General features: G+C 38.1%; 1 protein-coding gene across 1 annotated transcript in view; it reads left to right on the top strand.

The window, feature by feature from the left end:
- The first annotated feature begins 1,329 nt into the window (after positions 1-1,329).
- LOC108713851 (mucin-5B) overlaps positions 1,330-21,163 on the top strand; it is a 57,991-nt gene continuing 38,157 nt past the window's right edge. Inside the window, exons 1-9 of the mRNA XM_018257523.2 lie at positions 1,330-1,428; positions 6,736-6,847; positions 8,110-8,197; positions 10,348-10,469; positions 12,860-13,073; positions 13,664-13,789; positions 14,910-15,030; positions 19,011-19,149; positions 20,757-20,858. Of these exons, the coding sequence (XP_018113012.1) occupies positions 8,125-8,197; positions 10,348-10,469; positions 12,860-13,073; positions 13,664-13,789; positions 14,910-15,030; positions 19,011-19,149; positions 20,757-20,858 (897 nt within the window). The 5' untranslated portion in view covers positions 1,330-1,428; positions 6,736-6,847; positions 8,110-8,124. The remainder of the gene's footprint in view (positions 1,429-6,735; positions 6,848-8,109; positions 8,198-10,347; positions 10,470-12,859; positions 13,074-13,663; positions 13,790-14,909; positions 15,031-19,010; positions 19,150-20,756; positions 20,859-21,163) is intronic.

Genomic DNA, 21,163 nt, shown 5'->3' with positions numbered 1-21,163 from the left:
GTCGGACTGCTCCCCGTCTTCCGTTTTTAATATCTATACCCAAAAGGTTCAAGTGGAAGAAGCTTACAGAACATATTTTACCATCATCATTGACGATCTGGTAATTAAAGTGGAAGATGAAGGGATCACTGTTGATGGAAACCCGTGAGTACCTACCTGGTGGTTCAATATTAATTGTTAGAAAGAATTTTTTTTAGCTGTTGTCAGTAATATTATTGAAAGGAAATAACCTTCTAATTGTCCTGTACACTTTTGTTAAGAACTTTGAACATTACTTATAGGTACAAGCTCTAGAAACTTGATTAAGCCACATTCACCTGGAAGAAACTAGAATGGTCATCTCTGATACAGAATCATAATTGTGATCATGAAAAAATGCATTTGGAGGGATAACATAACATGTATGGTTGCCCCTAAGCTAATAAATTCAGAAGCCACAATGAGATTGAGGTAGATCTTGCCTGGCAGAAGTACAATACAATGGTGCTGGAGTGATCAAGACCTATTCCCATTCTTTAACAGTAATAATAATTCAATTTTTTTGGGATACCCATCCACAAATGGATATGCAGTAAGGGTCAAAATGCTAAAACTCTCTAAAAAGTGGCCACAAAAATACAGAGCAAATTCAGCAGAGAGTATTAGAAAAATAACATTGAATTAGCTTTCTTCATTTGGCCATTTAATATCAAGAAGTGGACATCATACATTCCTATCCATGCAGCTTATTGTCTCCTGAGGCTCTGAATGGCCAATTCTAAGCAACCTTTCAATTGGTCTTCATTATTTATTTATTTTTATAATTTTGTAGTTATTTGCTTTCTGCTTCTGACTCTTTCCATCTTTCAAATGAGGGTCCCTGACCTCATCTAAAAACAAATGCTCTGTAAGGCTACACATTTATTGTTATTGCTATATTTTATTACTCATCTTTCTATTCAAGCCTCTCCTATTCATATTCCAGTCTCTTATAAAAATCAATGCATGGGTGCTAGGGGAATTTGGACTCTAGCAGCCAGATTGCTGAAATTGCAAACTGGAGAGCTGCAGAATAAAAAGCTATATAACTCAAAAACCACAAAAAATAAAAAATGAAACCCAACTGCAATTTGTCTCAGAATATCACTCTCGACATCATATTAAAAGTTAATTTTAAGGTGAACAACCTCTTTAAGAGAAGTTGGAGCAAGTTTCTGTATCAGTTTGTGGAAGAAATACAACTAGAACTGTAATTGCTTCAGAATGGCTGTCAGGAGCGCTCTGGAAAGGAGAGGGGTTAAATCTACCTGAAGCCTTCCACCAATCAACTGCTAGAGGAAGTTTAGAGACTTTGCCTCTCTTCTCACAGGTTTTGTGTGTTGAATTGTTGAATTGTGAGGGTTGGACGTGGAAAGCTTATTTGAGTTTGTCTGTGGATTCCAGCTATCAGTTAGTATTTGACCTTGGCTTGTAGAATTTGATTTGTGTGTCCTTGGGTACTGTGTTATCTAGTACAGGTATGGGACAAGTTATCCAGAATGCTCGGGACCTGGGGTTTTCTGGATAACGGGTCTTTCCGTAATTTGGGTCTTCATGCCTTATGTCTACTAGAAATTCATTTAAACAGTAAATAACCCCAATAGGCTGGTTTTGCTTCCAATAAGGATTAATTATATCTTAGTTGGGATCAAGTACAAGTTACTGTTTTATTATTACAGAGAAAAAGGAAATAATTTTTAAAAATTTGGATTATTTGGATAAAATGGAGTCTATGGGAGACAGCCATTCTGTAATTCGGAGCTTTCTGGATATCGGGTTTCCGGATAAGGGATCCTATACCTGTATATTGGTTATGACCCATTCCATCTCTTTTCTAGTAAATACCTCTGTTTAATCCCAGGTACTGCACTATCCCCCTTGTGAATCATCCGGCTAGCTTCCTGACTAAGCTCCTCTCACCCCTTAGCACCACACCTCCCTTGTTTATGAAGTGGCCTGTCTGACTACTCCTTTACGCTCAGTGTTTTACTTGACACTGCTCACTCCTAACCGCTCTGGCACTGTTGTAAGTTATAATATGGCACAGTGGCATAATTAGATATTGCTAGGCCCCACAGCAAATCATTTTTCAGACCCCCAAAATGAACAGGTTACCCTGTTTTACCAATATTTATTGAAATTGTATATGAATTAGGGCCTCATGGGGCCCCTATACCTCCTAAACCCCCGCAGGGTCTGCTTCCTTTGTAGTTATGTCCCTTGTTCAGCATCCAGCTATACAGGTATGGGACCTGTTATCCAGAATGCGCGGGACCTGGGGTTTTCCGGATAATGGATCTTTCTTTAATTTGGATCTTCATACCTTAAGTCTACTGAAAACCATGTAAACATGAATTAAACCCAATAGGCTGGTTTTGCCTCCAATAAGGATTAATTATATCTTAGTTGGGGTCGAGTACAAGCTACTGTTTTATTATTACAGAGAAAAAGGAAATAATTTTTATAAATGTAGCGCACCCGTAGGTGTATCTTTTGCTATGTATTAAGGCTGTGTGTGACCAGGCTAAAACTATTTGTAGTGTGCCCTGGACCCCCAGTGTACCCGTGCAACTCCCTGTAAACTCCCGGTACCTAGTGTAGATCAATGCAGCAGGATATTCAGCCAGACAATTGCTTTGCAGTAAACTAAAACTTATTAACAGAGAACAGTGGCAAGGTCGTTGTTCACAAGCACTTGGATGTTCACAGTAATCATAAAGTAGCTTCAAACAGTAGTATTCCCTCCAGAGGGTACAAGGTGCAGCAGACGGCTAATATTCAATATGTATCAAAGTTACAGCAACAATAGACTTGAGAAATAGTTACCACTTTCACTGGGCACTATCCCTCTGGTGAAGCACTAAGGCATGGGTTTCTCAGCCTGGGGTCTTGTATCTTGGCACCGGACTTGGTCCTTACCTCACCCACTGTATTCAGCCTGGGGTCTTGGGTCTTGGTATCCTATCTGGTCCTCAACTCACCCACTATAGTCCCTGCTCTAGTGGTTCAAATACCACGGAGTCCTAACCACACTATTTCTCCTCGTTGGAGCCACATCTGCTCACTAGCTACCCTGTGCTGACTTTCACTCCTAGAGCAACTATTACTGTGTTACTATCACTATCTTACACTTAACTAACTTTCCCGGCAGACCTGGACCTGTAGTACCTCACAGTGAGGCAAAGTCCCAGGACAGACCCAGACCGCATGATGCAAAACCCTTTTATATTGACAAACAGTGCCATCTAGTGGACAAACTCCATGAACTAATGTGGACCCAGCAAGGGACATAGCTGCCTGAGTTAACTAAAGGACCCTTAGGTGTCCTATTACCAAGGGGAAACTGCCTGAGATAAATACACCCAATTCTCAGGTTCTCTACATGAATTTGGATTATTTGATTATAATGGAGTCTATGAGAGACGGCCTTTTTGTAATTCTGAACTTTCTGGATAACAGGTTTCCAGATACCTGTACTTGTAAGCAAGAGCTGGTACTCACTAATACATACAGTTAAACTTGCAAGCAAGGAGCTGGGGCTTGCTAATAAAATTCCTGGCACTTTTGTGAGTTACAGTTCTTCTTTGAGCTATACTTGCAAGCAAGGAGATAGGGCTAGTTAATATAATACCTGGTACTGTTTTGGGATTATATTTCAATATGCATGTAAGCTTCCAGGGTCCCCCATTCTGTACTGGTATTACAGACACCAATACTTAGGGGCCTATGTATTAAACATCAAAATGTTCTGGTCTAGTTTTTAAATGGGAAAAAAACTTTTACAGGGAAAAAAACCTAAAATTTTTAGAGATTTATTATACCCCAAAGCTGTTAAAAATCCAAATCTGAAAATATTCCATCTCAAACCTGTCAATGTCATTTAGAAGTCAATGGCATATGTTCCTGATGGATGTTTCTTGACATCGTGATCCACACTGGTTTTCTTCCAATAATATAATAAATTTGAGTTGTCATGGCGACAATTTGGCGATAAAGTTGAGTTTTTGGAGCACCAGTCGTACGATTAGAATTGAGGCTCAATTTTGTTGCAACATTAATAGGTCGGCCCTTAATGTATAAGTGGAACAATTATTCAGTCTAGCCACAATGAATAGACATTAATTAATGTATTGGTTTAAAGACTATGCTTTCATCTAACAATACAGGTATGGGATCAGTTATCCGGAAACCCATTATCCAGAAAGCTCCAAATTACAGAAAGGTTGTCTACCATAGACTCCATTTTATCCAAATAATCCAAATTTATGAAAAAAATATTTCTCTTTTCTCTATAATAATAAAACAGTACCTTGTACTTGATCCCGACTAATATAATTAATCATTAGTGGAAGCAAAACCAGTCTATTGGGTTTAACATTTAAATGATTTTCTAGTAGATTTAAGGGATGAACATCCAAATTACAGAAAGATCCGATATCCGGAAACCCCCATATACTGAGCATTCTGTACAATACCTGTACTGGGTTTTGTTTATAAAACTTACTAAAACGTTATTCCAAAAAAGTATAAATATTGGTGTAAAATGATCACCATATTTCTAAGGCTCTGTTATTATCCTTATAGATAGTTGAACACCATGGTTTGCAATCATGAAAATAATCATTTCTACAAAGAGATAAGTTGCGTGTTTAAAGTTTATTTTTTTACACTAAAATAATGTTAATATTTTGCTCTCCTGGAAAAAAACAGTTGATGGGACATTCAGCTGCCAAAAGAAAGTAAAAAGTAGAGCTGACTATATGCCAGGAATGCACATTCTGCAAATCCAAAGAACCGTCGGCTCATACAAACACTTGAGTACTTGTTCTTTTCTGCTCCTTGAAGCTTTGGGTATAAACAGTAACTTTCCTGTACAGCACACCATACTCTATGTAATATAAGTCATATACCCGGTATGTCTTACAAAAAAAAAGAGGTCCTCTGCACTCTCTTAATGTTCTTATCAAGGACATAAAAACATTTTGTGCATTAAGCTACTAAAAGATGTCCTCCCATTTAAACAAAACAGGGAATGTTTGTCCATATATTGCAATATATTCAAGCTGGCCAACTACTTAAAACTCATTCCTGGTCTGGCCAGTCCTGCACTCACTTTCATCTAATTTATTAAGAATTCTGTTGCTTCATTATACATTTTACACAGGGACTATTTTACCTGCAACGTGATTTCCAAATGGTTGCCAATCATATTGACCACCACTGGGATCACCTGACTATAGCTGAATGGGTGGGAGCCACAACCTAGAACTGGCCCCTGCTTCTGTATAAACTATAACAAAGAAAGGAAAGTTGTGCTCACTACTACATTTTAATCCATTAAGCAGGAGTGCAATGAGACTGTTATTACAAAATTCATACAGACAAATACTAGAGGTCCTCTGCACTCAACCCATAACCAATATAATAAGGACATCTGATTTATAAAAGGGCAACAATTTGGGAGTTTTAACATTGAAAGCAAGTAAGCTGCAGGTAAAACTTAGTCCCTGTGTAAAATATATAATGAAGCAATAGAATTCTTAAAGAATCAGATGAAGTGAGTGAAGGACCAGGGGTGGATTTCCAGTGTCCTCCGGTGCCCCCCTCCCTACCCCAGGATAGTTAACAAGAGCATCCTTTATGTACCGGAGCACTAAGCTCCTATCACTTCGTTCTCCAGAATTGAGCAAACTACCCCTGTGGCTGGGGGCATGCCGCCCCTTAACTTATGCCTTCCTAGGCCAGGGCCTTCGTGGCCTCATCGCATATCCGGACCTGTGTAGGACTGGCCAGATTAGGGATAACTATTATATTGATAATGGGTTGAGTGCAGAGGACCTTTTGTCTTTGTCTGCATGCATTTTGTTGTCATACCCTCACTGCAGCCCCCCCCCCCAATGGTTTATAATTCAGTAGTAGGTGTCATATATGTCAAAAAGTCATAGAAGTCTTGTGGGGGTCCATAGGTTTAACTTTTCATATGTTCTGGAAATCCCATACTGGTTGGAACTCCCCTGGTTTGGCCATGTAACAGCTGAAGCTAATTTAGAGATGGGAGGGAGTTTTCTTTACTAGGACAGACCAAGAGGACCAGTGACCAGAAAGGGTCAGTGTTACTTAAGTTTCTCTATAGGAAAGGCACCAGGTGATCTTCCTCTTTGGCTGCTATGTGCTGAGGAAGGTGGATATCTGCTGAGAGCCTGGCACTTAGGCCCCAAGGAAGTTTAAACTAACTACCTATTAGTGTAGGGATCATAGTGGACTGGGAACCATGTTAGAGGTTTTCCTGGAGGTTCCACTGGGTGATCCAAGAACATTGAAGGGTGTTACAGAGGTCACAGTCATATACGTGATAAAAGTCAAAATATAATCTATGTCATATCCAGAACCAAATTTAGGACAGTGTGCCTCAGAGATGTGGCAAATGTATCATAATGTCCTTTACCCTAATTAATATTTCTAGTATGTACTAGTATGTACTAAAGAGCCATGGTCAGGGTTGGGCTGAGCTGGTAGGACACACCAGAAAAAAAGCATGGCTCCCAGCCTTCATGGGTCCTGAAGATACAAGACCAACTCCCTGATGTCCCCACCTAAAAATTTGGGTGCTTACCATGTGGGTGTTCTCCTAATCTAGATGCACAGTGGTGAAATACTGTCAGCGGTTGTGCTTTAATCATTCAAATGATAATCAATTATATCTGGCATGTTTTGTAGATTCGATTTTCCATACACAAAGAAGGGCATCGATATTGATGACGCGTGTGAAAATGTTAAAATAAAATCCAGAATTGGTCTGATCATATGGAACTGGGGAGATGACTTCAAGGTGAGTGTGCTGTATATTCAAGTCATATTTTTAATAAGTTCTTCTATTCTGTCTATATTCTATCTGTACAGATCCAGCCAGTATAGAGCTTGTATAAAATCAGTTGAGTGGCATAATGTGTAAAAATTAGGTTAGAATAAATCAGTTATAAGGTGTTTGCTCCATGTGTGCAGGATATATGCAGGTATGGGACCTGTAATTCAGAATGCTCGGGACCTGGGGCTTTTCGGGTAATCCATAATTTGGATCTTTATACCTTAAGTCTACTAGAAAATCATGTAGACATTAAATAAACCCAATAGGATAGTTTTGCTTCCAATAAAGATTAGTTATATCTTAGTTGGGATCAGGTACAACGGAGGACGGATCCCATACCAGCATAACTATTTGAAACCTATTCCTGCCTTATTTATCCCCCAAAGAGTTTCCCTTATTAAAGCGTAATTTAAATGTGATACTACCAGCATTGGGGCAAATTCACTAACCTCCAAAAATTCACCAGCAACGGCTTTGCTTACATTGCAACACTTCACCAAGGCGCCGAGCGCCGGCTAAGTAGCGGTAGCGTTACTGCTGCAAGCGAAGCGAAGTTGCGATATCGTTGGCTAATTTGCATACGGCGGCAAGTCAAAGTTGAATAGACGTATATGTTGCAGCAAATACATTACTCTACACAAGCCCGGGAAACCTTAAAATAAACTAGAGTTGTTATATTGCCCTACACATGAGCCCAGTGTATAGTCTTTGTGCCATATGTTAGGAAATGTAGGGGGGAAGCCGGGTACCCCAGAAAAAATGTATGCTCTTTTGCAGCCTATCACCCTGAAAAATGAAAAGTCGCAAGTGGTTTTTGGGACTTTTTTTTTTTTTAAAGAACTCCTATCTACTCTATTGCACTTTGCCTGGTCTGAGGTGGCGTAGGCAAGTCTGGCACAAGAGGTAACATTCAGTAAAATGCGCATCTTAGTGAATTTGCGAAGTAACGCTCTTTCACCAGAGTGAAACTTTCCCTGGCTTAAGAGTGCAAAGTAGCACTAGAGTCTATCTCCTTCACTAGCGGAGTTACACCTTCGCCCGTTAGTAAATCAGAGAAGTAACAACGTCACGCTGGCGAAGTTTCGCTAACGTTAGTCACTTCGCTCTTTAGTGAATTTGCCCCATTCTTTATCCACAAGATGTAAGGCCTTTTATTATAGATCTTTTATACTGATCTTATGATTTTGCAGGTGAATGTTTAATTAATATGCATCATTTTTTTCTAGTTAGAACTCAATGACATGTACAAAGGAAAGACCTGTGGGCTATGTGGCAATAATGATGGAAATCCCTCAAATGATCTAGTTTGGCAAGGTTAGTGTTACAGACATTGTTTTAGATACGAAGCTGGTGTCCTTTATGGAGAAAGCTATACAAAAACCATTTTAGGCTCATATTTCAATGCTGCCTTTCAACATGTACCTTTGCAATAAGCTCTGTTTGAAAAGGAAAACTTTTTAGGTTAGAAGTAGCATTATATACAGGTACGAGACCTATTATCCAGAATGCTCGGGACCTGGGGTTTTCCGGATAACGGATCTTTCCTAAATTTGGATCTTCATACCTGAAGTCTACTAGAGAATCATGTAAACATTAAATAAACCCAATAGACTGGTTTTGCTTCCAATAAGGATTAATTATAACTTAGTTTAGATCAAGTACACAACACTGTTTTATTATTACAGAGGAAAAAAATTGGATAATTTGGAATTTATTTCTGTAATTTGTAGCTTTCTGGATAACATGTTTCCAATTAATGGATCCTATACCTGTTTGGATTTTTAATATAAAAGATCAATTGATAGGTGAAGCTTCTGTTTTTGGTTTATGGAGCAATGAAAGTGAAACCAAAGAATGACATATCATTAATAGCGATGAGCGAATAAATTCGCCAGGCGCAAAACTCCCGTAAAAATTTGTATCAAAACATTTTGGAGGCGCCCCGGAAAAGTCGTTCACGGCAAAACTGTTGCGTGTCAACACTATTCAGATGCCCTTTGACTTTAACGCCAACGTCAAAATTAATGTAGGGCGTCTATTTTCAAGTTTCGCAAATTTTTCGCCGTTTCGCAAATTTCGGGGGAACTTCTCAAATTTTTCAGGGAAGTGAAACGGGAGAAATTCGCCCATCACTAATCATTGAAAAACCATAAATGCAAATAATGGCTTCTTAAGGTGACCCCCGTGATTGCAAGATTATTTCTAAAAGAACAGATCGGTTGCAATTGCTATTTAAGCTTGTTTTTTTCTGGTCAAGTTTTAAAGCAAGTAAGTTGTGGTAAAACTTAGTGCCTGTGTAAAATGGAAAATGAAGCAACAGAATTCTTAATGAACCAAATGCAAGTGAGTGTAGGACCAAGGGTGGATTTTCCCTGAGTGCGCCTGGAGGCCAGCGGGCCTCGGGTATTGTTTTATTTTTACAAAGAAAAAGGAAATCATTTATAAAAAGTTTAATAAAATGAAGTCTATGGGAGATGGCCTTTCCGTAATTTGGAGCTTTTTGGATAGTGGGTTTCCTAATAAGATTAATAATTTCCCTCTAAATATGCTCATATACTGTACTTAAAGGTGTTGAGGGTGTTTTGTATGGGGCTCATTTGGAATTGCAGATCCTGTGCCCTACATACAACAATAATGACACATATACCATGTACCTAAAACCCCCAGAAATGTGTTCAAACTTAAAAATGGACATTTTCCAAAAGTTGGGAGGTATGTAATGGTTTGTACGTCATCTTTCTAAAATTGTCGACTGAGTCTTGACAGTCTAGTGAAGATGAACATTTATTCCATTTATTTAATTTTACTGCTGGCCCTCTCCTGCTCTTAATAGAGGAACAAGAGTGGATTCTTAAACATATTGTTGAGAGATGCCCTGCTTCTTCCGATTATTGGAAGACTTTCATTTACATTTTTGTCGTTTTTTAGAACCAGCAACTTCATTCATCATCTATTTGAGGTTCCGGTTTTGCTGTTATCAGCCCTTTTTATCCGTTGTGGTCATTTGTGTTCAATGGCGCATTAGATAATACATTTACCTGAACTGCTACCAAACGCTTTACCAGATAAAAATTCAGGCAATTTCAAATAAGATATGTCATGCTGTATAGATATGATGCTGAACTTCAAGCTCAGTGGACATTATAAATAAATACTTGTGTTACTGGCCCATTTGGTAATTGTTTTCCATTTCCATTTATATTCTTCTTTCAGGCAAATGGTGCACGTAGCATTTGTTCCTCTGTTAGAGAACCCCCAGTCACTGTCCATGTTGCATGCCATTGGTATTTATGGTTGCTGGTGACACACAATATTTTGACCAAACTATGCTGGTTGAGTAAATGCTATGGGCACTATTACTCTAAGAAAATAATCATAAATGACCAGTAGTAAATGATTTAAATAATAATACTAAGAGGTATATTCTTGTCTTAGAACTGTATGTATTTAATTCTGTTGTGCAGGACATCCTGTCTTTCCAGCCCTATTTGGCAATGTTCACAAGGTCAATGGGCCTGAAGATGATTGTCCAGATGTCTCAGAATTTGAAAGTGAAGAGTCTGAAGAGAAAACTTGTAAGCAACAGGTAAGCAATGAAAACGCCAATGCTCCTTCTCTTATATTGCTCTTGCTTATATTGTTTTATTTCTTTTTATTTCCTGAAGTTTCTGTAGCAGGATTAATAGTAGGTCACAAAATAAACGTTATTAACATGTTGTCCTCTATATTATTGTTGGGAAAAAAGGGTCACCCCCACATTGATATGAGTTATTATGTTCCAGCCTCAACAAATAAAATCAGTATCAACAGTTTGATGGAGGTTCAGTAAAATCAGATTGAATGAGAACAATATAAAAAGAAGAAGGTTTCTCATGGCACTGTATTCAAGAAGCTTCATGATGTTCATTGCTTAAAGGAGAACCAAATCCCTTATTCATAAAAACCCCTACACTACATAGTCCCCCCTGCTCCCCCCAGCCTAGGTGTAAACTCCAGTAATTGCCCCTAAGTCTTAACTTACCTCTCTTTGCAGATTCAGCACAGAGGAGCTCATGGTCGCCATCTTCCAGTGCTTCAGTAGTCTTTGGGTCTTCTTCATTCCCTTCGGCTATTTTTGTGGCATGCGCTGTTGTTCGGTGCATGCGCCGATACGGCACTTACTTATTGAAGATTACCGAAGTGTTGGAGATGGCGACCGTGAGCTCCGCTGTGCTGGATATGCAAAAAGAGGTAACTAAAGACTTAGGGGCAATTAAACGGAGTTTACACCTAGGCTGGGGGGGAGAGGGGGGGTTACTATGTAGGGTAAGGGGGTAGGGGTTTTATGAATAAGAGGTTTGGTTCTCCTTAAAGAGGCTACATTATACAGTTGTAATATACAGGTACCATGCTTCTCTGTGACACTGAGATTTATTGTATTGCATTTAAAGGAGAACATAACTCCCCACCTGCTGTTTTAGCTGATCACCCTCATGTAGAAGCTCCTACCTCAACTGCATTAGTGCCACCCCCCACACATTAACCATAAAGGCACACAAAGACACATGTCTAGCCTAGGCCTTCAGATGCCTATATGGTAAATAAAAAAGTACACAAAAAAATCCAAGGGGAGCTGATAGGAAGGTTGGAGTAACTGTTTTTCTGGTCATCCGTGAAAGGTCCTTGCCCTTCCCCCTCATACCGAAACTGTAGAGTTGTGTACATTCAATCCAGTTTCTGGATCTTTGACAGTGATGAGAGCCAGAAGCAGGTGCTGTGCAAGCTCATGGTCAATCACTGTAGTTAAAGATGGTGCTTATGTGGGATTTGTTCTGATTTAAAGTATGTGTCATTTGTATGTAAAACTCTTTTCGTGACATTCTACTTAAATACGTTTTATAATATATATAATATAATTTTTCAATTTACACAATTTCACAAATATTTGTCGGAGAAACAGATTATTCTCTTCAAGGTTGAGGGTGAGGGGTGGGAATCACAAACCATTTTAATATGATGCCCAATAATTCCCAGTTATGTTGATGTGCAGAAATTACAGAAATATTATAAATATATATATATATATATATAAACACCGTGCTTTGTGCATACTTATTGTGAAGAAGACTACTAAATCTTCATGGTTTAAATCCAGCATAGTTGTCAGAAATATCATATTTAGGAATGTTTATATCAATAATAAAGCTTTCATATATATATATATATATATATATATATATATATATATATATATATATATATATATATATATATATATATATATATATATATATATATATATATATATATATACTGTATATATACACACAGGTATGGGACCTGGGATTTTCTGGATAAGAGTTCTTTCCATAATGTGAATCTCCAAACCTTAAGTCTACTAGAAAATCATTTAAACATTATAAATCAAATAGGATTGCTTTGCTTACAATAAGCTTAGATAGCTTACAAAGTACTGATCTTTTATTACACTGATAATGGAAATTTGTTTTAAAACTCTGAATTATTTGATTAAAATGGAGTCTATGGGAGCTGACCTTCCCATAATTCAGAACTTTCTGGAGAACAGATTTCTGGATACAAGATCCTTGGGTCTGGGATTTTCTGGATAACTGCTCTTTCCGTAATTTGGATCTTTGTACCTTAAGTCTACTAGAAAATCATGTAAACATTAAATAATAGGCTGGTTTTGCTTTCAAAAAGGATTAACTGTATCTTAGTTGGGATCAAGTACAAGGAACTGTTTTATTATAAAAAAAAAAGAAAATCATTTTTAAAAAATGTGGATGGGAAATCCAATGGGAGATAGCCTTTCCATAATTTTCTCAATTCTGAGCTTTCTGTATAATGGGTTTTTTGAATAACTGATTCCATACCTATATATGGCAACAGTCCATTCTATTTAACCATCCAAGAAATCTCGGAAGCTAAACCCAAAACAAATAGATCCAGAATAATCCTATTCATTCATTTATTCAGAGAATGGAATGTGAGGATCTCCTTTCAAGAATGGGTAACTGCAAAGACCATTTGGAGTCATATCTAGATTATCTCCAGACGTGCATGGAAGACCTGTGCGATTGTGCATCTCTAAACAAGACAATATGCATTTGCAGCACCTTGAACCAGTTCTCCAAAGAATGTGTCCTTGCTGGTGGGCATCCTGGCAACTGGCGCCACCCTGGTTTGTGCTGTGAGTAAATGTTTTCTGTATCTACAGTAGTTGTGTATTTATCTTTTGATCCTTTTATTCCACAATGTATGCGTTAGCTAGTCAACCACATACACAAAAGTATTTACTTGCTTTGATATATACAGTTCTATAAGAAAACATGTCATCCTGTTGATTTTAAGCTGCTGAGATCTTCTTATAAGTATTTTGTTAATCTTTAACAAAAGACTTCATTAAAATATTAGCTTGAATATAATGTGTTATGTAATCAGATGGGTGGATATTTTAAATTAGCCATGATTTACTTCAAAGCTGGATGTATTACAAAATAATCAGGGGCATTAATGAGTGTGCTTTAAATGTACTTATTCGTGGAAGAATTCCATCATATGCATTGGCCAGGAAAACTTTTGTTTATCATACAGTATATACTGGTGAATTGTTGATATAGGAAATGATACTGTTGAAAACAGTTTCATCATTAAACCAATATGCAAAAAGTATGTTCAGCACAAGCACTATTTATTGAACTCATGTTGAACAAAGGTACAATAATGTACTTTGTACCCATGAGGTGCCACCTTCTACCTTTCTACCTATTTCTTCACCAGTTACACAATGCCCAACGAGCATGTTGTTTTATGAATGTGTTTCACCCTGTCCCGACACATGTTCCAAACCTGATGCAAGTGAATTATGCAGTGAACCGTGTTCTGAGGGATGCTCCTGTCCTCCAGGTAGGGTGTGATTTTTTTTTTTTTTATTGTGTGTTGATGTTTTAGAATCTGAGGGTGCAAGGTGGGAAAACTGGTAAAATGCAGTTGTAAAATATATGGGCCACCTTACATGGATGTATCAAAATTAGGAAATAAAGATCAAGAAGGATTTAATGATGGGCATGGTCATTAGTTTTAATGGTGGAAGAGGGTGTGACCTCGTGTGTGTACTGCTTTAATTTAGGAACAGTAGTTTTAATGGTGGAAGAGGGTGTGACCTCGTGTGTGTACTGCTTTAATTTAGGAACAGTAGCATCCAACAATAAAAGTGTTTTAACGTAATTATAATATATAAAAAATAATATATATAGATAGATAGATAGATAGATATTCATTACATTAAAACACTTTCATCTTTTGGTGTTACTGTTCCTTTAAGCCGGCTCAGATTTTTTTATTTGGAACCTTAACTGTTTACTTAATAGTCCTGTAAAATACCAGATGGTGGACTCGGAATCTTGTTGATGTATTTTCCTAATAATTTGGTATAGAAAATATGCCATGAGAAGCAGACAAAAGTCCTGTTCGGGCCCAGTACAAATGGGGGAATGGTGAGAAATACTGAACCAGATATGTGGAAATCCAAAGAGATGAAGGGGGTTTGGGGGAACTTGTTGGGGGGGGCAATTTAAACTCTGAAACATGTTAGGTTTGCCACTTATTACCCTGACAAATCTTCATAAGCTGTGAAAGTGGTAGAGCTGGTGTAAGTGGACCTTTTCTGGTGGAACAGACCTGAATGGTAGTGGACCAATGTGCTGTAAATAAATACTTAAGTGAAATATTTGGGACATACCACTTCACGCAGTAACCTGCCTAGCTGCCTATCTATGTTTTTAAATGGCTGCTGTATGTTTAATAAATACTTTTACTTTTTCTGTAATTAAGTTTTAGATTTGTGTGTTCCCATCAGTTCCAATCACAGTGCAAGGAGGTCCTTTTACCATTCACTTGGGAATACTAATGACATCTAGTAAATGTTGTTGTCTCCATGTTTGGATTTCATTTTTAAAATCATATTGTCCATAGAACTTTAGAATTCAATTGTATATTTATAATCATTGAGGCCTTTATATTCCAGGAACTGTTCTGGATGATATTAATCACCATAAACAGTGTGTGAAACAGATCAATTGTCCTTGTGTTCATGGTGGGAAGATATTTGAACCGAATGAGAAATATTCCACTGCCTGCCATGACTGGTATAGTTTCATGTGTTGTTTTTTTTATTTTATTTCTGTATTTGTAGTTAGTGATGGGCGAATTAGCGCCGTTTCACTTCGCAGAAAAATTAGCGAATTTCCCGCAAAATTTGCGAAACGGCAAAAAATTTTGGACGTCGGCGTCCGTTTTTTTGACGCCGACGCCTGTTTTTGACCCTGGCGAACTTTCACCAGTGAATGTTCGCGCCCGTTTTGCGAATTTATGCACCGGCGGTGAAACGCGCAAATTCGCCGCAAATTTACGCCTGGTGAATAAATTCACCCATCACTATTTGTAGTGTTATGTAAGTGAAAACCATTTGACATGTGAATTCTTTTTCGATAAAAGTTTGTCATTTACAGGTATGGGATCCATTGTCCATTGAGGCCGTCTCCCATGAACTCCATTATAATCAAATAATCCAACCATTTGCTTTTTCTCAGTAATAATAAAACATTACATTGTATTGGTCTAATGTTAGATATAATTAATACTTATGGAAGCAAAACCAGCTTATTGGGTTTATTTAATGTTTACATGATTTTTTTAGTAGACGTAAGGCATAAAGATCCAAATTATAAAAAGATCCGTTATCTGGAAACCCCAGGTTCCGAGCATTCTGGATAACAGGTCCCATACCAGTAACTTGTCACATTTTGCACCTAGATCTACCAGGCAGCTGTTATCTTGTGTTAGGGAGCTGCTATCTGGTTACCTCCCCATTGTTCTGTTGTTAGGCTGCTGGGGGAAAGGGAGGGGGTGATATCACTGCAACTTGCAGGACAGCAGTAAAGAGTGACTGAAGTTTAGTAGCACACACGTCACATGACTGGGGGCAGCTGGGAAACTGACAATATGTAAAGCCCCATGTCAGATTTCAAAATTAAATACAGAAAAAAATCTGTTTGCTTTTTTAAGAAATGGATTTCAGTGCAGAATTCGGCTGGTGCAGCACTGTTAACTGATGCATTTGGAAAAAAACACATTTTTTTCCATGCACTTACCTGCAAGAGTACTAAAATATGTCCTTGGTGGGCTCCAGCAAATGTCAATTCCCATCAGCCCTTTCTTATTTCGTCCATAGGCCTGTATGTAATTTATTATATTTAGCAATGTCTACTAATTGTGAGAGTGGGCTCCTAGTGTGAGGTCCTCTGGTGGGCCTTAGTTCAACACTTAGGAAAATACACTTTTACTTTTATATTATATTATATTAATATATATAAGCACATTAGAAATCATTGTGGGGTAATATACATCCCTATTTTTATCAACTTGATATTATTACTAGGAAAAAGGTTCTTAGGAACACTTTTGCTATAAAGTAAACAAAAGCTATGCTATGATTTGAACTTATCAAATAATTTTAAAATTCAAAAGTGCGTACACCATTGGGTACATCATTATAATAAGTTGCTGAAAAGTAGAGATGTGTAAAATGAGAGTTTACTTAGAAAGAATATGGATATTTGATCCATTATCTGATTTTGGATAATGGGTGGAACTGGAAATGGGGTCAAATTAAGAATAAACCACATAGCATGTCCCACATAACCTTCATTTCTAAAATGAGTTGTTGGGCAAAATAAAACAGTAATTATTTACTTTTGTTGGTTTGGACTTTTAGCTATTTTTGGAATTTATTTGTTACTTTGTACCTGTAAAACTACTAGGGATGTAGCGAACGTCGGAAAAAAAGTTCGCGAACATATTCGCGAACTTGCGCAAAAATGCGAGCGGTTCGCGAACGGTTCGCGAACCCCATAGACTTCAATGGGAAGGCGAACTTTAACATCTAGAAAAGACATTTCTGGCCAGAAAAATGATTTTAAAGTTGTTTAAAGGGTGCAACGACCTGGACAGTGGCATGCCAGAGGGGGATCAAGGGCAAAAATGTATCTGAAAAATCTGCCTGTGTGTGCTTGGAAGAGATAGTGTAGGGGGAGAGCTGTTAGTGATTTCAGGGACAGATGATAGTAAGTTTGCTGGCTAGTAATCTGCTTGATAGTGCTCTGTATTGGAGGGACAGAAGTCTGCAGGGATTTGAGGGACATTTTAGCTTAGGTAGCTTTGCTGGCTAGTAATCTACTGTTCTCTTTAAACAACTGCCATACGTTGACCTTGTAGGCATTGTTTGCCCAGTTTTTTTGGACGCAGCCACTGAAGCACAGTTGCCAGAAAAAATATGCCATATAAATGCTGAAAATAGTCATTTTTCGCCATACGTTGACCTTGTAGACATTGTTTGCCCAGTTTTTTTGGACGCAGCCACTGAAGCACAGTTGCCAGAAAAAATATGCCATATAAATGCTGAAAATAGTAATTTTTCGCCATACGTTGACCTTGTAGACATTGTTTGCCCAGTTTTTTTGGTTGCAGCCACTGAAGCACAGTTGCCAGAAAAAATATGCCACATAAATGCTGAAAATAGTCATTTTTTGCCATATACGTTGAGTCAACGTATGGCAAAAAATGACTATTTTCAGCATTTATATGGCATATTTTTTCTGGCCTCTGTGCTTCAGTGGCTGTGGCCAAAAAACTGGGCAAACAATGCCTACAAGGCCAACGTATACACTACTACAGCGGTGGATACGGATTACGTAAAATATATGAATGCTGCTTGAAAAAAGTGACTCCGGTGTTTTTTCTGGAGACGGTAATATTATGGATATTTAGACAGAATGGGAACAAGGTCACACAGCTCGATGGCGGGTTGAAGAAAACAGTGTGCAAATAATGCCTACAAGGCCAACGTATACACTACTACAGCGGTGGATACGGATTACGTAAAATATATGAATGCTGCTTGAAAAAGTGACTCCGGTGTTTTTTCTGGAGACGGTAATATTATGGATATTTAGACAGAATGGGAACAAGGTCACACAGCTCGATGGCGGGTTGAAGAAAACAGTGTGCAAATAATGCCTACAAGGCCAACGTATACACTACTACAGCGGTGGATACGGATTACGTAAAATATATGAATGCTGCTTGAAAAAAGTGACTCCGGTGTTTTTTCTGGAGACGGTAATATTATGGATATTTAGACAGAATGGGAACAAGGTCACACAGCTCGATGGCGGGTTGAAGAAAACAGTGTGCAAATAATGCCTACAGGGCAAATAATGCCTAAAAGGTCAACTTATACACTACTACAGCGGTAGTAAAATAAAAAAAAGTAAAATAAAAAAAAAATGAATATTAAAAAAAAAAAATTAAAGTTGGTGCTGCTGAACTACTAGGAGCAGCAGATTAGCACACCAGTCCCACTCCCCAACACTGCTAGACTAATAGCACTGGGCTCTTATAGTAGTAGTAGTAGTAGTAGTAGTAAAACAACAAAAAAATAAATAAAAGCAGTCCTTACAAGGACTACTGTTATTGCAGCAGTCAGCAGATGAGATCAGAAGCAGGACAGCTGCCCACTGCAGCTACATACAGAGCACTGCAGTAGAAGGTAGATTACTAGCCAGCAAAGCTACCTAAGCTAAAATGTCCCTCAAACCCCTGCAGACTTCTGTCCCTCCAATAACAGAGCAGTATCAAAACGATTACTAGCCAGCAAACTTTCAACTGTCCCTGAAATCACTAACAGGCAGCAGCTCTCTCCCTACACTATCTCTTCAGCACACACAGGCAGAGTGAAAAAACGCTGCAGGGCTTCGGTTTTTATAGGGAAGGGGAGTGGTCCAGGGGAGAGCTTCCTGATTGGCTGCCATGTACCTGCTGGTCTGGGGTGAGAGGGCAAAAAAAAGCGCCAACAATGGCGAACCCAAAATGGCGAACGTCGCGCGACGTTCGCGAACTTCCGGCGAGCGCGAACACCCGATGTTCGCGCGAACAAGTTCGCCGGCGAACAGTTCGCGACATCTCTAAAAACTACTACCTAGTGTAGTTTATCTCTAAATGGCTACTGATAATTTACAATTAGATTATGTTGTTTTAAAGAAAAACCCTCAATGTTATTTTTGTTCAGCACTTGCAAGTTTGGTCGTTGGTCTTGTACACAATTTGCTTGTGCTGCAAACTGCACTCTGAGAGGAGGATCCCATATCAGCACCTTTGATGCAAGGGAGTTTACCTTCCATGGAAATTGCCAGTACTTAATCGCCAAGGTTTGTATATTATTTGTACATTATTCACGGTTATTTGGCTTAGCAGAGATGATCAAAATAATGAAAATAAGGCATGTACATAAAACAATTGCTGCTAATATCAAGAGCACTCTGACTTTTAAAGTAACTATGATGGCTTCATTTAATTAAAAATAGACCCCCACATTGACAATATCTGGCCATCTTTGGAGATTTTGATGTTTACGTAAAGTTGTATTTTTGTAGTCGGACAAGTCTAGCAAGATTTAAAAAGGCATTTTCATTCATACAAACAGGTTTCACCTCATTTTCTATGCTTATCTCCTTCGTGTTCACACCTTGCAAGTAATTTCACCCTCTCACATACCAGTTCATTCCTTGAAAGGCAGTCGAATATTTTCTTTTGTCATTAGAAGAGAGTGTCTTATATTTATATACCTTGCAAGGTCTATCTATAGACATTACCAAACTCGTGTATCTTATGATGTATGGCCACTTTTTTTTCTGGTATGCCCAATGGTTTGAATGATTATCATCCTTTATGAGGCCCAAAGAAAAGTGAGACAATGAAACGAATTATCTCTAGTGATGGGCGAATTTGCGCCGTTTCACTCGCGAATTTCCCCTGAAATTCACGAAATGGTGAAAAATTCATGAAACAGCGCAGGCGGCTCGTTTTTGATACCGCCGTCCATTTTTTTTTTGACGCCGGCGAATTTTCACGGCAGTTTCGTGAATGTATTCACCAATGGCGAATCGTGCAATTTCGCCACGAATTCGCACCTGGCGAACAAATTTACCCATCACTACTTATCTCAGAAATGTTTGGAGATCACATGGAAGGATAACATCTTGACCTTTAATAACTGTGTGTACTCAAACGGAAGCAACTTTTGACCTAAAGAAATGACATGGGCCCAGCAGGAAACTTTAGATCAAGAGGCACTTTCTCCTTATTTTGTTGTCATCTCACGTTTTGTTATTCTATTTTCTTGCATCATTGATCTGCTCTGTCTGATAATATATTGTTTGTTATTTTTTTATTCTGTATTTCTGATTTTCTCTTCTCAATTATGGCTGGTGGTAAGAATTACAAGGCAAAAACAGAAAACCATAGGCAGTTGACTAGCAGGTCAACCCAGGTAACTCCTGGGTATACCAAGTTCATTAAGGGGGTTATTTACTAAATTCCGAATGCAAAAATCATGAAAAATCCAGACTTTTAAAAAAATCACAAATTTTTCAGAATTCATTAAACCCCGAGGATGGAAAAGTCTGAATTAAAATCCAGTATCTCAGACCTGTCAAGTTTGCATATAAGTCAATGGAAGAAGTCCCATAGATTTTTTGATGTGCGCTGGGTTTCCTACAATACCCCAAAGTTTTCGGGCAAAAAGCACAAGAAATCTGTTTTTTCGGGTGAAAATTGAAAAATTCGTGAAAATCAGATTTTTTCGGAGTTCGATCGGAGTTTGTAGCAGAAAATATTGAGATAAATTCGGACTAGTGTCCTCTTAAACCAGCGAGATCTTATGTTCAACTGTTGTTTTGTTTGTTAATTGGTTACTATTGCTTTTTGTTTTTTTCAAACATCTTAATATTCTGTATAACGTCTTTTATCCACCCAGGATACTGATAAAAAATTTGCTGTATCTGCCAAGATTGTCCAGTGCGGACTTTCAGAAACTGTCACTTGCTTGAATGCTGTCTACATCACCATAGGGAAGGTGGTAAGTTGGAAGGAATAAAACTGTCTCTGTTTCTGCCACATAATATTACATTTAGAATACATTTTTAAAAAACGTTTTATTCTGTATTCATCTTAATTAGACCGTGGATTACAGCAACATAATAATGTTATTTTTATGTTTTGGTGCAGCACATCTGTCTTTGTCACAATGCTGCAGCACTAGCTTAATGATATAGTAGCCTATTGAGAGTATTGCTTCACCTGAGTTGTTCCTTGGCAACTCTAGATGCAATGTTTTCTTCACAGATACCTCTTTTGTACTGGTAGCTCAGTTGGTAGCTTTGG

The sequence above is a fragment of the Xenopus laevis genome, chromosome 4L (genome assembly GCF_017654675.1).
Source record: "Xenopus laevis strain J_2021 chromosome 4L, Xenopus_laevis_v10.1, whole genome shotgun sequence".
NCBI lineage: Eukaryota > Metazoa > Chordata > Amphibia > Anura > Pipidae > Xenopus > Xenopus laevis.
This window is presented reverse-complemented; position numbering and strand designations above follow the sequence as displayed.